This window comes from Megalops cyprinoides, chromosome 4 (genome assembly GCF_013368585.1).
Source record: "Megalops cyprinoides isolate fMegCyp1 chromosome 4, fMegCyp1.pri, whole genome shotgun sequence".
Lineage (NCBI taxonomy): Eukaryota > Metazoa > Chordata > Actinopteri > Elopiformes > Megalopidae > Megalops > Megalops cyprinoides.
Genome location: NC_050586.1, coordinates 45314956 through 45339609, shown reverse-complemented (window position 1 = coordinate 45339609; position 24654 = coordinate 45314956). Strand labels below are relative to the sequence as shown.

Below are 24654 nucleotides of genomic sequence, written 5' to 3'. Positions count from 1 at the left end.
CAGGTCCTTTGTGAGTGTCTTTCCCTTAAAATGGAAAAAAAATGAAAACAGGAGTCTGTAATTCTCCTTCTCTTAGTGATGCTTGGACAAAGTTTTTGTGAGACAAAAATGGCCTTCTCTTATTTTTGTATTTATAAATACATCAAACACTTCACAGCTTTCATTGAAATGAATTTGTCTGACAGTGATAGGACAAGGCAGGAAAAGAAGTGAATTTATAGCTGTTCAGTTTTTGAAAAAATGTATGTAATTTAAAAACACATTTTCTAATTGCACTGTGCATGGTGGAGCAGGGCTTTTGTCTTTAGTTAAAGTTATTATTAATAATAAATATTATTATTATTATTATTATTATTATTATTACTACTACTACTAAACTTTTACTTTTGTTTTCTTAGCTTTTAATTGTTGCATGCCTTCAATAAATGTCATTTGTCATGTACTTTCTTCAGTCCTTCACTGTGCCTGGTTTTTTTACTTTGCATTTCATTGTCTTCTGAGTGCTTATATTCTGTTCTTTCAACTTTCAAGATATTCAACTTTACTGTACCTTTACACAAAATCCTTTTGCTTAGTTCAACCACTCTGTCTTCTCTTTCGCTCTCAGTGGCCACTTGTGCACCTTTTTTCCTCAAAGACAGATTCTAGGGATCCTCCTTACCATAAAGAAATGCAGGGAATCCACAACTGTGGACACAGATCAACCAGCAGGGGACACTGTGGTCAGGGCTCGGGTCAAGAGATTGGGGGTTGGAGTTGAATTCTGATTTGGGAATTGTACTCCCATTGCATTGTACCTGAGTTTCTCTGTAAAAAAATTTTTCATGACTTTGACACTAGCAATGTTAAAGGCTATTCATACAGTATAAGTTAGCATGCCACCAGCCAGGCCCTCATCACCTCCGGGGTGTTTTTATGCCGACCTCTGGCAAGTTATCTGCTCCTAATCTTGCATCAGTGAAGGGCAGACTGGTGGCTAAGAGGGAAAGGCTGTTTTAATCAGACTGTTACAGCAGGCCTGGCGCTGAAGACATTAAGGCGGGGGGTTATGTGTAAATGATAGGGGGGCGCCCTGTAGGCACTGGTGGGCTGTGTGATAGGGGCAAACCAAACTTATCTTCTGCCCCCACACAAGCTCACCATTCCCTCAGCTTGTGCTGAATCCAACTGGGCCGTGAATGAAAACGGCCGCTATTGGTGTAAGCGCTAAAGGGCCAATTCAGAATTCAGTCAGTTTCATAACATGTATTTTAACATCATCAGGTTCCTCCTGAAAGCATATTAACAAATATGTCACCCACTTGTCACCATGAACTGCATACCAGCCTAAGGCATAAATCATATACCATGAGTGTAATCCAGTCTCTCTGCTGAGAAATGGAGCCATTGAATGTTGAAATCAACTGATTGGGTCAATTTGTCTTCAATGATGATGCATGGATTCTGAAAGCTTTTACTTACTTTTACTTACTTATCCCTTGTATATTTTTTTAAAAACAGTAATTTTTCTATGAGTCAATTTAATGTTCACAGCACATCTTACTATTGATATAATTAATAATTATTTACTAACTAATATAAACATATTAATGGTCCATAACACTATGCTATAATGTTTAAGTGGTGCCCACTACTATATTAAGCTAGCATTCACAAAGTCAGGCACATCTTCCTAAGCACCAAATATAGCTCTTATCAGCTAGCTAAACATGACACTGCTGTTTTACGAGTGTGTTTTTACATGACCTCAGTGTAGAGGGTGGTCTTCACAAGTGTGATGCGGAGCTGAAAATGTCAAAAAAAAAAAAAAGCTATACGTGACAGACATTCCCTCAAACCACCACAGCCAGAGCAGCTCTCGAGAGGAACAGAGCAACAGTCAGCTCTCATATTCTGGAGTCAGATACCCCCAATATCCTGCTCCCAATCCTGGTTATCAAAACTGGTCAGGGCGAAGGAGTCTGCCAGCAGGAAATAAAGTGAAATGCATATAACACAAAGGAACCCCCGTCAGGAACATCGTAGACAAGGCGAGAAATGAGTGTGGACCGAATGTTCTCGAAAAAGGCAGTCGTGACCAAGGCCTTCCTGCTTTACCTCACCTCCGGTGTGCTCAAAGGTGAGCTCTTGAAACAACATTTATCATGGCTATGAAAAAAAAAAAAAACAGAACACAACTATTAAAATACATTTTGATTCATGGAGAAACACATTATCATGGGACATGGTGTTTTAGATTTAAAAATGCAATTTAAAAATGTCACTTACATGGTTGAAATTCTGAATTTCAGGCAGATAGAGAGTTAAAGTAAACCTGACAAAACAACAGTTTAGATGAGCTATTGAGGTTTGCTTCATGTGCATTCTATGGATTATATTCTCTTGGAAGTATTCTACCAGCAGCAATATTAAAATACCACTTTTAGTATGTGCTTTTGATTTTTTTAAAAAAGCATTTTAAATATTTATTTAATTTTTTTATTAAATTTGATTAATGTGATTAAATTATCATTTGTGACTGATTTTGATATGCAATACTGACTTTGACTCTTGTCTTAGCCCTCACTCTTCAAAGAGGTGAGGAGGCCCAGGCTATGAGATCATTTAGCCCCCTGAATATCAAGGCCGGTAAAAACTAAGAAAGCAAAACAGAGATAGAAACTGATATGCCCACATGTCAAGAGAACAACATCATTGGCTGGACTGAGTGAGTATGCTGTCACACTCAGTCTGGGGTGTCTGGTAGGCCACTATTATTCCAGATCGCCCCACAAACGATCAAGGCGGCTAATGTCTGACAAGTGGGGCATCCACAGCAAAGCTGTGACATTCTCATCTAGCATTACATTTACATGTAGTCATTTAGCAGGGCGACTTACAAAAATAGTAGGATGGAGTACTTCTATTTAACAAATATAGTACAGGATATGGAATGAATGATCAGACTGAAGGATTAGTTGAACCAAGATGTAGTTTGAACAGATAAGTTTTCAGTCTCTACTGGAATATGGACAACAGCTCAGCTGTCTTGACTGTTTTGAGGAATTTATTCCAACATTGAGGGGCAAGAGCATTAAAGCCATTGCTACACAAGCAGCGTAAGGGTTCACGTTTTCCTGCTGGAATGTTGTCACATCAGGATGACACCTCAGGAAAGGTAGCAAAATAGGTCACAGGACTTCATCATTTTGCTACCATGCAGTCAGGTTGCCATCAGTCATTACAAAGAGTTCTGTAGTGGCTAACCACTCCTGCCCCAGGCCAACATACTTGGACCTACCTATTGATTGATTTGTCAATCACAACAAAAAATGGTATTGCTCTGAAAGCCCTTGCTGAAGTCTAGCAGGGTGGTATTAACAATGCTTTGACTCTCCTTCTGTTGCACCAGTGAACTCTGGTCAGGTAACTCAGACTCTGGGTGATCACCTGGGCTTTTCAAGCCTGCAAATAATTACTGTGTTGCCACCTCCTCACAGCTGAAATGCTGATATGCAGATTGCTCTGATGTGACTTTCTGATGAAGTAGAACCTGACTGACTACAAATACAGAATACCATGTGATGTTTCCCTGATCTTTGTCAGCCATCGATGATAAGTGTGTCATTGTCTTGCAATGTTATAAATTCCTGGCCTTGAACAACCCACACAGCAAGCAACAATGTGCTCTCAGTCCTGCCTCTAATATATCAATGCCACGAAAGTACTGTTCTCTGATAAGCAGGCATTTTGGGCCCTTCTGTTCTGCTTATTTTAATTATTTTCACCAGGCTTTACATACCAGTTACCAGCTCTTCCCTTTTGCAGTTTGGGTGGTTGGCGAATTGCCAGATGTGTGCACCTCTTGCCATGCAAACGCCACATGTGAGGACAAGATGGATGGGAGCGGAGGCAAGGTCTGCAACTGCATGTATGGCTTCCTAGGCAACGGCAGGACTCAATGTCTAGGTGAGCCACTCTTCTTGCTGAGTCTGCTATTATATTTCTGGATATAATAGCCGTTCGGCTTAACCTATTGGTTTATTTTTTCCTCAAATAGAACTTCCTCCTAAACACACAATTGGATTTATTTCTTCCCAGACAAAGATGAGTGTGAGATGGGGGCTGATAAAATTTGCGGAGATCACACGGTCTGCCACAACACCTACGGCAGCTTTTACTGCACCTGCCTCAGCGGCTACAGCCCATCCAACAACCTGGTGATTTTCATTCCCAATGATGGAACCCACTGTAATGGTATGTTTACAACACCACCAACACTACTGTTTGCTTCCATAAAAAGTTGCATTCCAGGACGATGGAGGTGCTAGCTTCAAAGGCCCAGCTTTCAGGCAAAACGTCAGTGACTTTCCCCCTCTCACAAAGAAACCTATCTATCTACAGTGTTGTGTAAGTTCACAAGAGCTTCCTCAAAGTTCAGTTCACACAGATTAAAATGAACAAGTTCTTGTTCAAGTTCACAATTTTGAATTTTGAACAAGTTCACAGTCCCAGTTCATTTCTTCCATTTTTTAAATGAGGTGCTCCAGGGACTATTTTATGTGTACGTCTACATGCTCAGTGATTGTTACGCGGGATATGGGCAGTTGGTTGTGAGCTGTTGAGCTGTGTATCTGATGAGTTGCACTAATAAAAACATCTCAAGTATGGAATAACGCCGTCCGTGTTTATTAATCAAGCAGTAACTTTAACCAGAGGTGGACACCCCGGCTTCAGAAAGTAAAAGTCTTGCCACGTATTTGTTCTATCCATTCACTAAACAAGATGATTTCACTAATTAGCTCCTCTACCTGGCTGAAGAGTTGTGCTAATTAAATTCATCTGGTGTAATGAATGGCTAGAACAAATATGTGGCAGGACTTTTACTTTCTGAAGCCGGGGTGTCCACCTCTGACTTTAACACACCCAAGGATTCCAAATCTCATGCAAACCTGAACGAGCTCAAGTTCACGTTCTTTAGTTGCAAATGGATACGTTCAAGTTCACCATTCACTGAAAAAATGAGCACATTCAATGAACACGCTTTTAATGCATTTATGCACAACACTGTCTATCTATCTATCTATCTATCTATCTAATTCTTATTCATCTTATTCTAATCTTATTCATCCTCCTCTATAGCTAGATGATACTTCTGTCATTTTTGACTAGCTATGATTTTTAGTTGTGTGTGAGTGTACATGTGCGTGCATGTCCATGCATGTGTGTGCGCGAACATGCTAACACCACTTTCCTGTTTATTGTAGACATTGATGAGTGTAGGGTACAAGGTATTTGTGGAGAGGGGGGCCGATGCAGGAACGTGCAGGGTGACTTTAACTGCCTCTGCCAAGTCGGATATAAAGTGCAGAATGGATCAGAACCATTCCACCCACACCGGGACAAGGCCTTCTGCAAAGGTAATTATAACAAAGACTGTCCAAATGTAAAAAATAAATAAATAAATAAATAATCAATCAATCATGAGATTGACAGCCCCTGGCTTTTTTACTCAAAGACCTGACCCATCTCATTGACTCTACCTCAAAGAATGAGTTTTGGGTGTAGAGGTACGGAGCAAGGCTTGTAACCGAAATGTTGCTAGTTCCAATCTCTGTTGGAGCGCTGCTGTTGTATCCGTGGGCAAGGTACTTAGCCCATAATTGCTTCAGTAAATATCCAGCTGTATAAAAGGATAAAACCTATGTAAGTCGTTCTGGATAAGAGTGTTTGCTGAATGAATAATGCAATGCAATAATGTATTTACTTTGAAAATGACCATGACTCCTGTTTGGAAAAAAAGATGCAACAGCCATTCTCCTTGACTGTTCTGTAAGTAGTGGCGAGCAAACCCAGCGGCCATTTAGCTTGTGCTTTCTGTGTTTCTAGCCATTGATTGTGGGCAGCTTCCCTCCATCCCCAACGCTGCCCTGCTCTCTGTCAAGGGAACCCGTTATGGCAGCATAGCTAAGTTTGGTTGTCTGGAAGGATTCTTCCAGAAAAGTGGGCATGACTCAGCAGTTTGTGGGGCCACAGGTGTGTGGGAAGGTCCCAGTCTGGTGTGCGAAGGTAAAGGAGTTTGCTTTTTCTTTCTTTGTTTTCACCCTTTGTTTATTCAGTTATCAGCTTGCAACCCTGTCATATAAGTGAACATGTATGAGTGAACATGCCAGACTTTTGCAGGAAAGCAGTAGCATGTGACGCTGAAATGCATGCTAAAATAAAGAAAAATAATGACAAACAGTGACTACCATTACAAAAACACTGCAATCAAAACTATAGAATGGTAAATTTGCATTATAATATAATAAATCTTAATACAAAACTATCTGCTATACATGTCATTACAAAATATTACCTCTAATTCAGACTAAATATATTTACGTAAATGAAAACAGTGGGTCAAAAGAAAGGGTCTTTGTAAAGAGGACATTGTGTGACTACTTTGTCTTGTGATTGGTTTGCTGTGACCGTATTTAAGAAACAAGTCTTTTGGCTTGAAATTTTCTCTAGAACTCATTTTAATCAGTGTTTTCAGTTTGTTTTTGTCACTAAATATTAATCAGCCCTGATAACTTGCAATACATTAACCATTTTTTCTTTTTTAAATCAATGACTGAGAGCTGTAGTGATCTTGCTGGGAAAACTCCATGGTAGCCAGATCTGAGATTTCCAATGTCGTTGCCTTGCTTCCTAGAGATTGACTGTGGTGAGCCCCCAGCTCTCCCAAACTCTGTAACGGTGTGGAATAAAGGCACTACAGTGGGCACAGTGGTGTATTATGAATGCAGGGGTGGATTCTATAATGCAGGACATGGGAATTTTTCAGTTTGTACCACAAGTGGCCGATGGGACGGTGCATCTATACTTTGTGAAGGTAATAGTGCAATTCCGTTTTAACAACTCTTCGCAGTGGTCATTTTTATTACTGTGGTAGTGAGAACAAAAGCGTGGTACATTCTACTGAATAAGAAGGTAATCTAGACCATCAATAGATGAAGGATCCTATGTATTCTTAAGTTTTACCACTTGAAGCCCAGGCCTGACTCTTTTTTCAATAGCAATTATGTATAATAATTGAATAATTATTGTCTTATAACTAAATCAACCTGAAGATATGTAGCAGAGCTGAAGTGATTAGCTCCTGTGAGTCCTGCGTAAAGCCTTAGGTAGCGGGTAGCAGGTAGCCGATTAGGTTAAGGGCAGTTTGCCTTTAGCTCAACTGGTAACAACGCTGGCTGTAAGGGGTTGGTAGCGAGCAGTAAGAACCTCGGTTTGAAACTCGCTCTCTCGCCGACTTACGGAACATCATATTAAACACAACGCAAGATACCACCCGTTACAGAGAGAGCATTTTTAAATGATATTTTCTTCGCAAAAAATTGGAGACCACATCTCAGATTGTCAGAACAATTACAGCACTAATTTTCAGGAAATTATTTTATTATTTCAAAATTAGCATCATCATGTTCAAATGATGATGGTTGTTAGCCTAGTGATGGGCAATTGCAGCAGCTTGTCTAGAGATAGAAAATAACTTCAAAACCTTTATCTCATCATAAGTTCTCACAAGCCTGATCAGAGAAGCAAATGTACATACTGAGGTTACATAGACACCTGCATGAAATATGTTGTTAAATTTCATGTGTTAATTCTTGACAAAATATCTGAAGATAAGGGCAGATAATAACATATAACCATTAGAACCAGTACCCAGCACAAATATAGGTGGAAGTCAGGAGAGTAGAAGAGATATCCACTGACAGTGTAGACATATTCCTGGTACTCACATACTGCTGTCGTGCTTTAACTCAGAGATTGAGTGTGGGGATCCTCCAGTACTACCTCACAGTGGATGGGCATGGAACGGCAGCACAAATTTGGGCAGCACTGTGTACTATTACTGTAATGAGGGATTTTATCATGCGGGAGGAGAGAGTGTCTCTCTCTGCATAGGAAATGGTTACTGGACCAAATCAACTTTACAGTGCAAAGGTAATTGATTCTCTCTATTAATTATTTTACGCATTTTATACAGTTTTTTGTTGTTTAGTTTTTTGTCACTTCCAGGTAGCTAACACCTTCAGATTTGCTCACTCTGCACACAGAGACCAAATGCAGTACCCCCCCCCCAACCCCCCCCCCCCCCCGGCTCTCATACGATGGCAGCATGAGGATGGGGACTCCCACTGGGAGGGCATTTTACCATGCAGAGGAGTGAACGTGTCTGTGTGCACTGTGGGTAGTCAGAGGCAGAACATCACTTTAAACACACAAAGGTGATGGATTCTTGCTTTACTGGAGACCCCTGTCATTCACAGGGAACACATTCTTGAAATCCCTGTGAGTGAGGGAATCAGAGAACACTCCACTGTACCAAAGCGAAATTGTGCCTGACCAGAAGACAACCTCATTTAAAACATGCATGTAACGATGCAGTGAAAAAGTGATTGATATGCATATATATGTGTGGGTTTCTATACATGCATGTAATATGTAAAAGTAATGGGAGGGAGCGTGGGTTGGTTATAGCACCCTGCAGCCTTCTGTGTTACTGTAATTTTTTTTATTAGGAATGCACATTCCTTCTAAAGAAAATGATATTGATGTCTGTGTCTTCCCCAAGGCTTATCAAAACACAACATCTGAGCCTAACTGAAGAACTGTGGGTTTCTATAGTCTGTGTAATGATTTCTTGCTGCCTTCTCTCCTAGAGATTGACTGTGGTGACCCCCCTGCTCTCCCCCACTCTGTAATGGTGTGGAATAAGGGCACTATAGTGGGCACAGTGGTGCATTATGAATGCGATGCTGGATTTTACAATGCAGGAAATGTGAATGTTTCAATTTGTACAGCTGAAGGTTACTGGACTCATCCTAATATACTGTGTCAAGGTATCTGTGTCATTATTTACTTTTCGTTGTGCATTGATCTCCCTGGTTGTTCAGTCACCAATACATTTCTTTCTCAGCAGAAATGTTTCTTACTCAATTTAAGCTTGAAAACAACTGCTGGTATTTTAGATATTTGACCCCCTCCAAGAATTAATGAATCACGCACATTACTTTTGGTATTTCCTGGGGGAAATCCCACATTTTGAAACCTCCTTGGGAAGTTTCACAACAAACTTTGCCCTGTATGGGAGAGCTGTTGCAGTCAGCCTGATGTAGTATTTTGCCTTGGCATACCTGTATGATGTTTTCTCATGGTATCCTGGGTTCGGTGATAATCTCCTGCTAATTTTCCTCCTAGAGATTGACTGTGGTGAGCCGCCTGCTCTCCCCCACTCTGTAATGATGTGGAATAAGAGCACCACGGTGGGCTCAGTGGTGTATTATGAGTGTGAGGATGGATTTCACGCCGTGGGTGGATGGAGTGTCTCAGTTTGCATGGAGCATGGTTACTGGGACAATGCTACTTTACTGTGTCAAGGTACTGATAGCCAGTCCCTCCCCATCTTCAAGCACAAAAGAAAAGTGGATAGATTTGTTTTGTTTTTCTATATATTTCATGACGTATTGGTCCACTTCCTGGGTATGTAAATTTATAGTGATTTATGTAATGCAGAGTCTGAAAGATGAAAACATTTTCAATTTTAACCAGACATTAAATGCATTCATATAATGTATTCAGTATATTCACCTTCAGTCATTCAATCATTCCTATACAGTATTAATTCATGTAGGATGGCACTAATTGTACATAAAAGAAACCCACAACACAAAACTCTATAAAATGATCCTCCCTCATTTGAATTTGTAGAAACTAACTGCGGAGAACCAATTTCAATACCTCACTCCACAATCCTGTGGGACCAGATGGCAAAGATGGGTAGCATTGTGTATTATCACTGTGATGAAGGATATTACAGTACAAGCAAGAGGAATGAGTCTGTCTGTGGACGAAATGGACATTGGGAGGATATTGCGCTACACTGTGAAAGTAATTTGACCTATTGTGCTTTTGAATCATTTCAGTATTATGGACGGTCTCTTTTACTATTTATTATGGGCGGTAGTTTTACTTTCTTCAGAGTAATTGCTTTAATGATTCCAACAAAAGAAAATTCTGCATTTACAATTTTAAATCAATATGGTAGCTGCATGTCAGGGGTGCACTGATGCAGAATTTTTCTATTTATCAAGACCTGAGCAGAGCAGTTTGGAAGAGTTGTGTTTGCACTGTTCTCTCATGTCATATATACTGTTTTTAATGGACAGAGATCAACTGCGGCCCCCCAACTGCTTTCCCCAACACTGACATGCACTGGGATGGTACTACAGGGCTGGGGAGTGTGGTTCGCTATACATGCAAACATGGATATTACCAGGAAGGAGGAGGTAGTCAATCCACATGCACATCAGCCAGAGAGTGGGAACATATTACTGTAACATGCAGAGGTAATGCCTTTCCACATTTAGAAGCTGAGCCTGAATGTGCAACATGAAATGCTTGCCCATGCTAGGTCACATTTGGGGACTTTCTGTTCACATTCTTAGCATGCAGAGTGAGAAAGAAATTGCCATGAGAATTAGAAGCAATGTCAATGTTATAACTACAAATATAACAATAATACTAATGTATAATATCACATTCCATGTGTCATATTTCTGTTGTCCTAGATATCGTAGAATTGTTTTAGGATATATAAAGGCAGGTTAAGGTGAGTTAAAGTGTGTGGATAAATTAATCATCTGAGATCATGTAGCAACTAAGTCCTGTGTGCTTTTAATGCACTTAACATTTGCTGTTGACAGTGCTTCTCTTAGAGTTGAATCCTGGGATTATTTTTGTTCAAGTTATTGTAAATTGCTGGAGAGCTCTGAATATTATTATTATTGTCAAAATGTATTGGAAGGCATTAAAATCACAACAAATCATTTTGGCTCTAAAATCTATTAGAATCAGTTAATTGGTCTCATTTCTTAATCAATTTACCAAACCTGAAAAGCTCTTCTCAGTCAATTGTACCATACTATATTTGGTATAATGATTCCATTTTATCAAATATAGCATGGTGTGCAAATGTGGATTCTGCAATTTACATGCTTTTCTCTACATCATTGGCATAAAAAGCCTGGAAAACTAGCGATAGTTCTAGAAATGAAAAGCCCCTCATGCTTCAAGGTAGAATAAACAAATTGGAGGCTGAGGACAAGAATGTCAAAGTCTAGGGTTTCCTAACTCTTTCATTTTATCATGGATTCAGTAATGAATGTGTCATAATGGCCCCTTTTTATATACTGATCATTAATCCTGTCTAAGAAAGAGGAATCATTGTATCTAGAACTGGTGATATCTCAGTGACTTGCAGTTGCCTCACTAGCCACAAGAGGGTCCCATGGTGGTAGGATGAGGGGACCCTGGCTGGCTACCCCAGTGGAGCAAAGCCAAATGTATTCCACCTTTGCAGATTCCTGGTCACCGTTGACAAATGAGCTGTGGGTCTTTGCCTATGCTCATGAAAGCGCCTTTGCTAACTGAATCACTCAGGAGGCCTGTTTGTCACATTTTAATGCCTCTCAGTATATTACCTTTTTTCTTCATTGTAGTAACAGTCAGTGTCAACTGCCTACACCTTAATCATAGGTGAAGTTTTTTTGCGAATGATTTAATAAAATGCGGATAAAAATGATATTGAAAATGCAAATGAAAGAAAATCTGGGATTTGAACACCTCCAGCTCACTGTCTCAGGTGAAATGAGACTCTTTCAGGGTTTGGGAATGACTCAAGTCATTAATCCCCCAGTCAGTGAAACAGCACAGCGGCAGAAACAGCTCACAGGAAGAGAGTGAAGGCCTAATCCAGGATTAAAGAGGACTGGAACAAGCTGCTTTTATCAGATCTATAATGCTCCCAGGCACAAATGGGAACAAAGATTAAAAACACAGGGGCCAGCTGACCTAATAAGGTTTGACTCTAAGTATAGTACAGCTCATTGATTTCTGCATCCTAGAGCAAGAGACTAAGAAAATAGTCTGGTCAGACTTTCAATAATACACATGCACAGAGTGCATGTGTTCAGTGAAAATCTTTGGTTTGCCTGCATTTTCTTGAGGCTTATTTCATTGCTTTGGTAGAAGACACCACAAACGAATAAGATTCTGGGGGAATGACAGCAACATCTTAAAGGGATGAGCAATGCCACTTAGCACTGCACATTTTTATGCCTCTCTGTGACAGCACAGAGAAGACAATGATTTAGTATTGCTAACCTCACAGACACAAAATTCTTGAGCCTAACTCAAGACACATTTGAGGTGGAAAGCTTCAGCTTCTGTGTGTGTACGCGCGCGTGTGCGTCTGTGTGTGCATGCGTGCACATGTGCATTTACGTACCTGAATGTGTATGTGTGTTTGTGTTTGTGTTTGTGTTTGTGTTTATGTCTCTTATGTTCAGTTAAAGCTAATATATTCACAGTGGAACTATTATGATAAATCATTCCTCCTGTGATTGAGTCCTGATTGCTGCTCCAGTGAGCCATATGTTTCAGAAGTAGTTTAACAAAAAAGTCTTTTTTGACCCTAAGAGCACTTATGGCATGCTCCCCTCCTCTCCAGCAAACTGTGGTCCTGTCCCTTCACTGCCTCACACTGATGTGGCATGGCAGAATGGCAGCGTGGCGGGGAGCGTGGCTCTCCATCGCTGTCGCAGCGGGTACCGAAGCCGTAGGGGGACAGGCCTGTCTGTCTGCATGGACACTGGGGACTGGCTGGTGGCCACGATGCTCTGCAGAGGTAACGCACCCCTAGCTGTTCTCTGTTTCTCCCCCCAACTCATTCAGAGGGTTTATGTTGAAACGACCCCAAAAACGTGTACCACCGTACCAGGGTTTCCGCTAGGATTTTTTCTTGCTGGTCTGGTGTCCAGGAAGAATTTATTTTACTGGACAAATTTGAAACTTACCGGTTACGTTTCAATAACAGTCTATGTTACAAACACAAATAGAATGTACACCAAAAGAATGTTGATGGTTGATGGTTGACTAAAGAATGACAACCCCCTCAAATCAGTTTGTCTATTTAATGAACAGTAACGATTAAGCAAAACAAACAGTAATGATTGAGCAAAACCTCAACATTAGCTGCTAAGATGTAGGTTATTACGAAACATCTGTAACCTGTAACATCTGTAGCCTGTTTAAAAAAAGGCTAGGCCTACATGGCATCAAATGTAGCCTATAGGCTACCAGGTGACATTTTATATTCTCCTTTTTTTCATTGCGGCAAAGTCCTCTGCTGCCAACTTGAAATCAAACATGTCCAATGTGTCTGCATCTTGCAATGCGCATAAGCCGCTTCACTCTCTCCTCCTCCAGAAAACTTTGCAGCACCGTCTTAATTCGATAGCCTTCATTATAGCTACATTTTGTATGAGCATTATTACCAGCCATTTTGACAAGTTTTTAATTTAACGGAAACCCTGCAGCCTACATGGAATCAATAGGAAATGAGACCAAAGCGATTTTGCAAGATTGATTGCAAGAAGCCCCAGGCTGTCCATCTGTTCATATAAGCAGTTCCAGAAGTGGTTATTTTGATATTTATTACAGAAGTAGTGATTTTGCCTCCACAACAATGGGTCTCAGCCTGAAGCCAGAGTGTGCCCTGTGCACCCATGAGGGAGCATCCCATTTCACATTCTGCTAAGAGGAAAAAACTGCTTTCTTGCAAAAGGAATTGAGCTAACTACATGTTCCAAATTGCAGTCGGAGCTAAAATATTTGCATTAGGCAATAGGTAACAAGAATTTCTCTTGCGTGCTCCATCACAGATTAACAGGCGTCATATTTGACTGTTAATGCTGAAATAATGATTTCTACCAAGACCATTGCATTCTGGGTATTTTTTCTCTACCCCTGTCATTAATGAGTACATTCAGATGCTCTGCCCCAAGATCATACCTTTTCTTATTTCCTGTCAATAATAGAAATCAAGCCGGCGATCAGCAAGCCAGTGGTTTTTAATGAAAAATGTCTGCGATGGAAAGCAGAAATATATGATGGGGACAAGGAGGATTACATGGTATTTATGTATTTGTGTCTGAATATTGTGGTGCAGTTCCAATGGTCTGCTTTACTGTTTGTGATACCTACTGTATTTGCTATTATTTACACATTTGTTATCAATTACCAATACTATGTTGTACCTGAAGCTAACACAGCCCTCCCCAAGTGTAAGAGTTGTGTACCTGTGTCCATGTATTGTCACTGAAATTGCTTTGGCAAGTTTTAGAGGGCAGTCCCCACTATCATTCTGGCTGTTCCTCTATGGCCTCTTGAGGAGAAAGATCATGTGATTTCCATCAGAACCAGAGTGGAATCTTCTTTGGTACTGCAGTAATCAGGCTATCGCACTTTATCAGGTACCTTTATGATTAAAAACTGAGCCAGACGTGCGTAAGTAAGTATGTACCCCCAGAACTCAGGAGCACACTGTTATTTGAGATTAAAATGCTGTCATCGGGTATTTGCAAGCTCATCTTCTGAAATGCATTTTTGCATAAGGCTGATCCCTCCTATGTAATGCAGGTCCAGTTTGTGGGATCCAGAGAATATCAGAGGATGTTCCAGGACAAGAGGAAGAGGGTCTTCAGCTCAACAGCTGACTGGCCTGAACTCTGTTTGAACCTACTGCCTGGAACAAACTACACTATTAACATCACTGCACAGTCTGCCAGGTTCTCCTCAATCATCATAGCCAACACTAGCATCCAAGGTACAAATGCTGCTCACTGTTCACTGTCACTTCCTTTAAAATAACAAGTCAAGGAAGGATTCACTGAAATATGACCTAAGAAGCCACTATAAACAGCATTCCACCATTATTTAGAATGAGCGAATTTGTAACAAAAATAGTCTTAAATGACTATTGTACATTTTGTGATACCACAACAGCCATACCATGTTGGGATTCCTCTGTATATGGCAGAGTATCAGTGTAAGCAGCAAAAAGCAATGAAACAATTTCAGAGAGTGAGCCATATAAGTCAATTGGTTTGCAAGTTGTTTATGAACAATTCACATCTCTTTTAAATGTCGGGAAAGTATTCACATCTTTGTTTGTGGTAAGTGTAATGTGTTTGCTTAATGTCTTCTAAAAACAGTGTATGTTAGGAGTGTTGCTCCAGCGACATTCAGCAGTAAAGCACTATAAAGAATACATGTGGAGAGTACCTTGCGATCAGTTCAGCCTAAGATTTCAACTGGCATTACCTTTTTTGCATAAGGCCTTCACTCTCTTTTTTTCCAGAAAGAAACTGCAGATGTTTTGACTTCTGGCAAGGTCATTAAAGCATTAAATTACAAAATAACACGTCATGTCATGTTAACCTTTGGTCCTAAAACAAGGACATTGTGTTTTGTAAGGTTAGGGTGAAATTACATAAGTAATTTTAAGACATTAACTTATTTTTACACCTTGTAAAATATTTTCTCTGCCTCTGACAGATATCAGTCTTGTCATGCAGAAGTATACACCACTGTTTAAGTTTATATATCAGACTTATACAAAAGATGTCTGTATCCGTATTCACGCATCAATACTTCATTGGCACTCTTGGGTCATGGGTCATTTCCATCAAAATTCATTTGCCTTTTCAGCTATTCTGATCCCAGTCAGAGAGCTATGAAGGGGTGATCACATAACCTCCACTATAGCTATGAGTAGAAGAGGTGTGTGTTGGCAATGCTGTTAGCAAAGGTTTGAAAGGTTTGAAAAACAAATCTGAATTTGAAAATGGTTTTCTTGTGATAAGTGTTACGGCCAGACTCCTACCAAAGGTGAATACAGGCAGTCACAGGGCAGTTGGCAGGACAAATACTCCGCACATAATAATACAACACCCCGGCTACTCACTCTTCCGAGTTTGGTCCAGCCGGGCAGAAGACGCAGCGGCGAGTGCTTCGCAGTTGAACGGGTTGAACAGTATTTATACAGATTGGAGAACAGATAGTTGGAGAGATAGCAGTGCACTGGAGTTTTAGAAAGAGTGGTTTGAGAGAGGGAAGAAAGTAATGTGGAGTAAAGAAAAGTATGGATCTGGAGATCGGTGCGCAAAAGAATGAAATAAAACGGTGGGGACCGGCCAGTCTGCAATAGACCGTCGGACCGGCTCCACCGTCCTATCCAAAACAACCAAAACAAAACTAGAAAATAAACTCGACAAAAAAATGCACCACCGTCTCACGAACTTTACACATAAAGCTGCTTTTAAACACGAAGTGAGACAACAACTAAATTCGCACAATATAGTACTCTGGTACTCACTCAAATTCCCCCCGACTGTGCTTGCCGCCATAGACGTTTAAATTACCCGAGGTGCACAAGTTCGTGCCCCCGTGACCCTGACGTCATGTGACCCCTAACCTTTACTTCCGTGCACCCTTTTCCTGACGTCATGTGGCATACCCGTAACATAAGCAAGAATCCATATTTGGACCTGAAACAAATATTCAGTTTCATTCACCAAAATGATTGAATGCAATCTATGTGAGACCTGCTGACCCAGTGTACATTCAGTGAGTAAGAGCCAAGGCTGAAACAAGGACAAGGCTGAAATTACATATAACCGCTGTAGAGGGAACACAACAGTCTTTGGTGGAAAGACAAAGTCGACAGTCGACAAGATGGGATTCACAAGGGAAATGGCCATTTCATCCGTTTCAGTTCATTAACAGCATAATGAGCCAAATGGTCTCAGGATAAGGCTCTCCAATACAACCGAGGTTAAACAGGGTCACCACACAATGCAGTAATAAGGTTTTATTGGAGTAGGCTGAGATCAGCTGACCAGCAGCCACAACAAGATGACTGAAATCATGGACAAGCTGCGACTGAAAAGGAAAAACAGAACTTCCTGTTCCAAACTAGAATCGAAGAGGATTCAATTTCCTCACATGTGTTAAATAGTCTGCAATGTGCTTTTTGAAATAAGTAACCATATCTAATAATAGCAATTTGTGTTTCTCAAAATCGTTAAGCTTGAAGAACCATGAACAGTATAATATGTCTTTATTGTTCCTTAGTGCCACAAGTGCCAGAGGTTGTGTTCAGAGATGTAGAGACGCCCCTGCCATCTCTTTGGCTCCGGAGATCCATCAACACCTTGGACCCTATAAGGTAATGATACAACTCCCTTCTACTTGTGAGAACAGTTGCTGAAATGCTTTGATTATTATTTATTTCTATTAAGGCAGTATGATGAAGGTGACCAACACTTCATCACAAAAATATTCCTTAAAAACAACCCAGAACAGAGATATATGACAGAAAGGATGAGTTACCTCCAGATACATATGAGAAGTTACAATAAGTAAATCACAAGTAAAGAAGAAGTGAAAGGGGATTTAAAAAGATTAAATCCAGGCCTAAACGCAAATAACCTCCCTGCTCGGTCTCTGCCCTCTCCCCATTCACAAACTGTGCTCACTTATACTCATTTGGTCTTCTTAATTAGGAGGTGTGAGCAATCAAAACGTTTAGCCAGTTACCCTTAACTTAATACATAAGCAGAGTCACACACATAGACATCCTCATGCATACCAATACTGACCAATGTGAAGCTCAGGAAAAAGGCCCGATGGGCAAAGCTTATGAAGGGCCCTTAAAAATTACATAAATATTCATGCCAACTAAAAACATGGAGGAAAATATTTTTCATGTTTATAAAGATTGCTTCATCTTCATAAGTGGGTAGAGTTTAAGGTCATTTAATTTCTTTTATGTGACATTTGCTTACATTGTCTATGAAATACTCTGGGCGAAATAAAGATTTCAAAATGTACTTTTAAATTGCGACCTGTGCGCAAGTGGAGACCTCTTCAGCCCTGGTCGTTTTCCTTGTCCACAGAATTTCATTGCCACCAGGAATATTAACTATCTGGTATGATGGTCATTATATTGATTGTTATCTGTTTAGCTTCACCAAATACTAGAAATACTGGAAATATTAGAGGTTAATGAAAGTTGGAAAGCCTGCTGCCATATCCCCCTCTGTGACCGTTTGGGTATATAGGATATATCACCTATATCGTAACAAAGGCCAAACTCTGGCATTGGGAACATTTTGCAATGCATGTGTGCAAAGACTGAACAGTACATTCCATGGCAATTCAGCAGATTAAAGCAATACATTCTTCCATATACACAAAACAATCAGAAATAATCCACTCTGTCTCTCATAATTAGACTGAAGTATCACTTTGGATGCATCAGCCAATATACTAATACAATGAAAAATTATTTCTAAAGCAGCTTTAATACATGTGCTTCTTAAAGTGCTTTATAAAATTAAAAGCAACAGCAACAGTAATTGAATAAAACACACTGAAAAAGATAACACTTAAAACTTTGTAAAAACAAGCTTCTTAACTTCTCCTTTACTTTTTAGATTTTTAGGACTCATGAACAGTTAGAAGGGCTTTATCAGAAAATCTTAAGTGGGTGGTCAATTATGTAAGGGGTTAAAAGGTCAACAAAATAATCAGGAGCCAACTTGTAGTTAAGTGCAGATGCTGGGATGCTGGTTCTGTTAGACCTCAGTGCTGCTTTGCATCCAGCAGACCACAACATTCTACTGCAGCAGCTTTAAAATATGATAAGAACTACCTGACACATTGCTAAGATGGTTTGAATTCTAGTTAACAGGTTGAACAGTTTCTTCTGCACTTTTTACCCAGGAAAAGAAGCATTTACTTGTGGCATCTCCTCAAGACTCTATTCTGGTACCTTTATTGATATTTGCTCTCACTTGGAGATGTCATCTGCAATGAGGCTTTTATCATATCACCATTGAAGAACTGTAACTCCTTGTATTTTGGTGTTCCAAATTGCATAATTACATAATTGGTAAAAGAACAAAATGCAGAAGCTAGGTCACAAAAAATACATTTACATTTATTCATTTAGCAGACACTTTTATCCAAAGTGACTTACATAGGTTACAGTTCTGTACAATGTTATCCATTTATACAGCTGGATATATTTACTGAGGCAATCATGGGTTAAGTACCTTGCCCAAGGGTACAGCAGCAGTGTCCCAGCAGGGATCGAACCTGCAACCTTTAAGTTACGAGTCCTGCTCCTTAACCACTATGCCACACTGCCGGTAAAATAGAGAGGATATCTTACTCCCACTGTTTCAAGTTCTACATTGGCTTTCAGATTATATTAGTTTTAGTATTGATTTTAAGATATTATTACTGGAAAACTTGTGTTTGCACTATAATACATAACAAAAATGCTTCAGCCATTAAGAGTCTACACAAGCTCTTTGACCATCACCAACGAGCCTACTGAATATATATAGCTAATTGATTTTAAACTGAAGGCTGCTTTTAGTCATGGACTCTCACAATAATCCAGAGACTCCCTCTCAATTCCAGTTTTTAAATTGGACCTGTTTGTCAAAATCCAGACAGGAAAGTGCCTGATGGCTAAGTGGGATAATAACATTAGGATAATTGAAACATTTCATGTGAAATATTCGTCACATGCTCTGTTAGGATGAGTTCAGAGCCTAACTGTCACACCTGCCAGCTCAGCCACGCCCAGTTCAACCCGCTCAGCCAGACCAGCCACGCCCAGTTCAGCCTAGCTCAACCACGCCCACTCATCAAGCACACCTGTAACCATTCCTCAATCAAGCCCTGGCTATTTAAGGACTCAGTTCAGTTTCCTCGTTGTGAGGTATTGTTCCTGTGACTCTATCAAGCCTGCTCTCTGCTGTTCTCACATGTGATCCTGTGTTTTGACCCTTTGCCTGTTCTTTGGACCTTGCTTGTGTTTTTGGATTTGGATTGGTGTACTGCTGCTTCCCGTTGCCAACCTGTTTTGTTGCTGACCATGTTTTTGGATTCTGTTATTAAAGCCCCTTAACGGCACTTGGTTCCCAGTCTGTTTCATTACACTAACAATTTAAAATTTTGACAAACAACATTTAGATCATTAACAAAAGGTGCGATCTTCATTCCAATTGTTGATGAAAAATGGCAAACACGTCTCACTGCAGTACACTATATATGTACATTATAGCTGTAGTCATTGTTTTGATTTTAAAGAGGGGTAACATCATCAGGAATAGACAGACAGAAACTATTTACTAATATTTACTAATACTAACCATTTCCTAGTTCTTCAGTTTGTAGCAAATTTGCAAGAGGCTGAGGAAGCTAACCCTATCCCTAACCCTAAATTGTGGTGTGAAGAGATGGATGGTAGAACAAATAAACAATAAAGAACAAATAAAGCAAGCATGGTTTTTAGATCTGTTAGTAAAAGTCCCAAACACTAAAACGTGTTTCATTATGACAGAGAAGCAGATTCAATGTTCGTAAAAAAGACAGGAAGATTTATTTGCACAGCCGTGGGAACAGCAGAAGTTCAACTAGTATAACATTTTGTTCTTTTTTTATACAGTTACATTTACATGTGAGTTATGATGACCAGCAGGGGTGCTGTTTCTGATTGGTTTTGTGGAGCTGTGCATAGCCAAACAGCTTCCTCTCTAATTGGGTTTTTCCTGAGCCCTGTAACCTAATTGGCTCCATGGGGTTCACAAGAGGCGCCGTTTGGCTCCAGTCGGATGTAGCGGCATCGCTTTGTATTCGAATACACATCACTTGTCTCCAGCATTTGAATTCAAACACACATCGCGTGTCTCCGGATCAAATGCCATGCCGTTCCACAAAACTGTCTCCTAACAGATCCATACTAACATAATACTGTATATAGGATTCAATGCGTCTCCTGGAGGTTGCACAGAGTAGTACCACAGAGTAGTACCACAACAGGTAATTATGAATAAAAGAGCATGAAGAAGGAGGCTGTGAGGGTCACTGTTTTATGCTGCAGCGGTCCCTGCAGAATGACGCGTGACAATGAACAAATTCCAGATGACTGTGTCACCTGTCAGTGGCTGCAGGAGACGCGTGCCAATCCCTCTCAACCTCCCCACCCCACTATCCCACTGTCACTACTCACCCACCCACCATCCAAACCCCCAGCCCTGAGAGCTGCTTTCAATCACACACACGTGCTGAGTGCCCACACCCCTACCCCTGACCCAGCCACACCACCACCCTGCCACACCTCAGAAACAGAAACAATCTGCAGTCAGTTGTGATTCTGTTCCACATCATTTCCAAGAAGGTGATCCAGGGTGGCATGGCAGCAGCAGAAGCCTGAAGTAACTGCAATCAAACAGTGAAGGTCAAACAGCTGCACACTTTTTGGTCACAGGCAGCATCCCTCTCCAATGATGACAGAGATGCTCATCTAATTAAAAGGAAATCTAATTCAACAATTATCTTTTAGAATTTCTTGAGTTATGTTTCTTCTGTGACCGCCCCATCTCAAAAACATTTTTCTCCTGTTTTTTTTAATGAATTTTTCTTAAAAAAGCACAAGACTGAAATCAAATTACAAGTTTGTAGAAAAACAAGTATTTCTTAACTTCTTAAGAAATGAAATGCAGGTATATTTTTCCAATGTACAGTAGGTGTAGAAAATTACCTGCAAAAAAGATTTTTTTGTGTGTGCTTACAGTGTGTACCAGGTGTTCGTGGTGCCCCTGGAGGGAACCATGGAGTTTGACTGCAGATCTCCCAGCACTCCGCACTTCCACGGCCTGGGAGAGGCACATGGGTTGTATGTGGCAGCACAGATGCGGGTGGAGGAGATAGGGAGTGAGCTGAGCTTCACTGTGGGGGACCAGAGCTATTACGGTGGCTACTATAATGCCCCTCTGGAGCCTGGCAAAGACTACTACATCATACTACGTGTTGTCAATCAGTGGGGAAAGGTAAAGGTGGTTATCTAGTCTGGGGAAACATGTTAAGAGATGCTGCAGCTTTGTATTGAATGCAATATCAGTACTGAATGCAACATCACTACTCCTTGTGTGACAGAGAGAGTGACATGGTCAAGGACAGACATACTCCATTAAAAATCCAGGAGCCAGGAGTCATTTGGCAAGGGCAAGACCTGCATTATCCAGACATGACTTAAACTGAATACTTGTGTGCTTTAAACCTAAGGGAACCTAGGACAAGCAGAGTGGGTTGCACAGTTATTGTGACATTTAAATACCTACCAAAGAGCTTGGTGGTAGGTTTTTGTTATACACCGGACAATTTTCTGTTGTCACCCTTTCCTTTGCCATCTTGTTTCTGCTTGTTTAGTAAATTGAATTATTGCACTGGTCAGCTCAGTTTCCTTGAATTTCTGCACCTGCCTCTGACAGTCTGCCTGATATGATGCCCCACCCCACCCCAGCTATGCCTCTTGTCTGTAACTAATCTGACTTGTTACGTAATGTGAATGTTGGAATCCATCAGTCTGTGTGGTTTAGTTGAAAGCTCACAAGGAATTATGGGCTCATTTTTGGACTCACTCTAACAAAAAATGCCAAGAACAATTCCATCAGATGATTCAGTAAGTACCGAATTAACAGTGTTTGGCCAACATTTTGATTTAACTCCAGCCAAGTTGCAGAAAGAAAATATTTTATTCAGAGACCTCCTGTTTTATGAATAGATTTCAGAGGGATTGTTCTAATAAATGTGTCAATAAAAGGCTCTGCATGGTTTAATGTTTACTATTTCATGTTTTAAATTTATGTATTCGCTTTAGGTAATGATCTTGGGTTGTATGTATTTGGAATATTTTGCATATTTAATGAATGTCAAGGCATTAGACTTTCTAAGTATCTCTTGTGACATTTAGCTGTTTTTTGTCTGTGGTTTTGCCTTCATATTTTTTGCAGGTCAGGAAGCAATCTTGTGTCACGTGGGCAAAGGCAAGAGGTAACAGAGTCATTTGCTTCTTAAGACAATATCGAATTGCCTTTACCTTTTCATTAATGTACTCACACAAGTTTTCAACAGTTTGAGTGTATAACAGAATCATTTCGCTCAGAAATGAAAGAGAATGTAGAGCTAGTGTTTTGAACAAATGGACTGGAAGAACAGAATCACTACTTTGAAATATGTGCATTCCTGTGTAATACAGAGATCCTAAGCTGACAGAGCACAGCCTTTTTATTTCTTACCATGCCGCATCTTAAGACAGCTCAGGGTAATGGAGCAATATGAGTCATACATGGCAATAGGAGTCATTCTCCCTTGCAGGGACATCCTACATTATACAGTCTGTGACACTTATTGCTGGAGGATTCATTGGACTGGTTGCTTTTGCTGCGTTTTTGGGACAATCCTGTGTCTGGTAATTTTTTTCCCTGTCAGAAATGGTCATGAGCTTTTGAATTAATAGTTTCATCTTATTTCAGTTATGTTTGCATGTGATGTCGAGTATGTATTAATACATAGTTCAGCTGTAGAACTGGATTGTCTTCTATGGATTCTAAGCACCCTGTGAAATTAAAACCATTCAATATTATTTCACTGTACTTTGTCCTTAACTCTGGGTAACAAATATGAGGCATTTTAAAGTGTTATTATTTCTTCATGGAACATTAAGTTTGAAAGTTGCTGATATTGCTTCATGTGATATAGCAATCCACCACTTGGCTAAAGTCAACTCAGTTTCCTTGGGAGTATAAATGTCATTCTGTGTAATAACTGCTTGGTGTTATATCTCCCTTAGGTACTGTAAGAAGAAATGAAACAGACTTCCTGATGGCTGACTTTACTGTTTGTTTTAACCGAAGAGGAATTACAACTCTCCCATTCCTTGTGCTGTATTATCTGTATGTTTTAGAATAAAACAAAGCTGATTTTTGTATCATCGTTTCATGTTTTGCTGATAACATTTTAAATCATGTGCTGTAACATGTTGCAAAGAAACATTGATATTTATGTAGTTGTTACCCCTGTCTGTGTTTATCTGGGGCTGTTTAAGTACAGTAACAAAAAAGGCAAAATGTTCATTTCACAATGAGAACAATATTAATTAAAATTAAAAACTACTGGATTTTACAAAGCTAAAGGGTCAAAATGTGTTTCTCTTGGCTATATTGGTGTGGACCCTAACTTTAGTTCTGAAAATTGCCTGCTGAAGCTCTACGTCACAATACATTGTCCATAAATATTTACAACTACAACATACATTCTGTTCTTTATTGCCCCCCAAAGTTCTTTTTAATGTAGCATCTCCAATTCTTAGAGAGCCACTCTGATCAAAAAATAAACTGCTTGCCAAATGCTCATATAAACAGGCTTCATCATACAAGGAAACATTTTTTGTTCAAAAATTCACACATAATAACTACATCAACAAAAACAATACTGGGATGAAGCAGCACATATTTGCAACAACAGGCTCAGTCATAAATAATACAATATTACATTATAATGCAACCAAAATTGTCTAAATCAACCTGAAGCCAACCAACAAGAAATCATGCAACCAACTAAACATAGATGAAGCGTTATTGTATATCAGGATATACTAAAGCCACCACTGGTTTTTAGGTCTAGCCATTTTATAATCAAAGAAGAAATTAAGACAACAGTAGGAGAAGGAGAGGAGGCATTAAACATGAAGTGGTTTAAGTAAGTAGTTAACTGAATGCTGAACAGGATATTACATCTATTGACAGTTACCTGATGAGAATCTTTTCTCATTGAAATATGTGGCTGAAGTCATGTTACTAACTATGACAAGACTAACATAAATGTGCTGCCTCTGCTTATTTTTTCAATATCAGCTCCTTA

The 24654-nt window shown here is 39.9% G+C and overlaps 1 protein-coding gene across 6 annotated transcripts; it reads left to right on the top strand.

Annotated features, from left to right (window-relative positions):
* Positions 1-1832: 1832 nt before the first annotated feature.
* susd1 (sushi domain containing 1) lies at positions 1833-23898 on the top strand. Of its 6 annotated transcripts, XR_005004896.1 has the most exons (18): positions 1833-2119; positions 3808-3948; positions 4081-4236; positions 5247-5399; positions 5869-6048; positions 6677-6856; positions 7795-7974; positions 8694-8873; positions 9232-9411; positions 10200-10379; positions 12542-12718; positions 13911-14005; positions 14512-14698; positions 15233-15265; positions 17008-17101; positions 22746-22785; positions 23110-23203; positions 23585-23898. XR_005004896.1 is itself a non-coding variant. In XM_036525928.1 (17 exons), the coding sequence occupies exons 1-17, from the start codon at positions 2038-2040 to the stop codon at positions 23134-23136; spliced, it is 2265 nt and encodes a 754-aa protein (XP_036381821.1). In that variant the 5' UTR covers positions 1833-2037; the 3' UTR covers positions 23137-23413. The 6 variants fall into 6 exon arrangements, 5 of the variants coding, with proteins under 5 accessions (XP_036381821.1, XP_036381818.1, XP_036381820.1 ...); XM_036525928.1 differs by lacking the exon at positions 23585-23898 and having other exon boundaries at positions 23110-23413; XM_036525925.1 differs by lacking the exons at positions 22746-22785; positions 23110-23203; positions 23585-23898 and adding an exon at positions 21527-22513.
* The last annotated feature ends 756 nt before the right edge of the window (positions 23899-24654 follow it).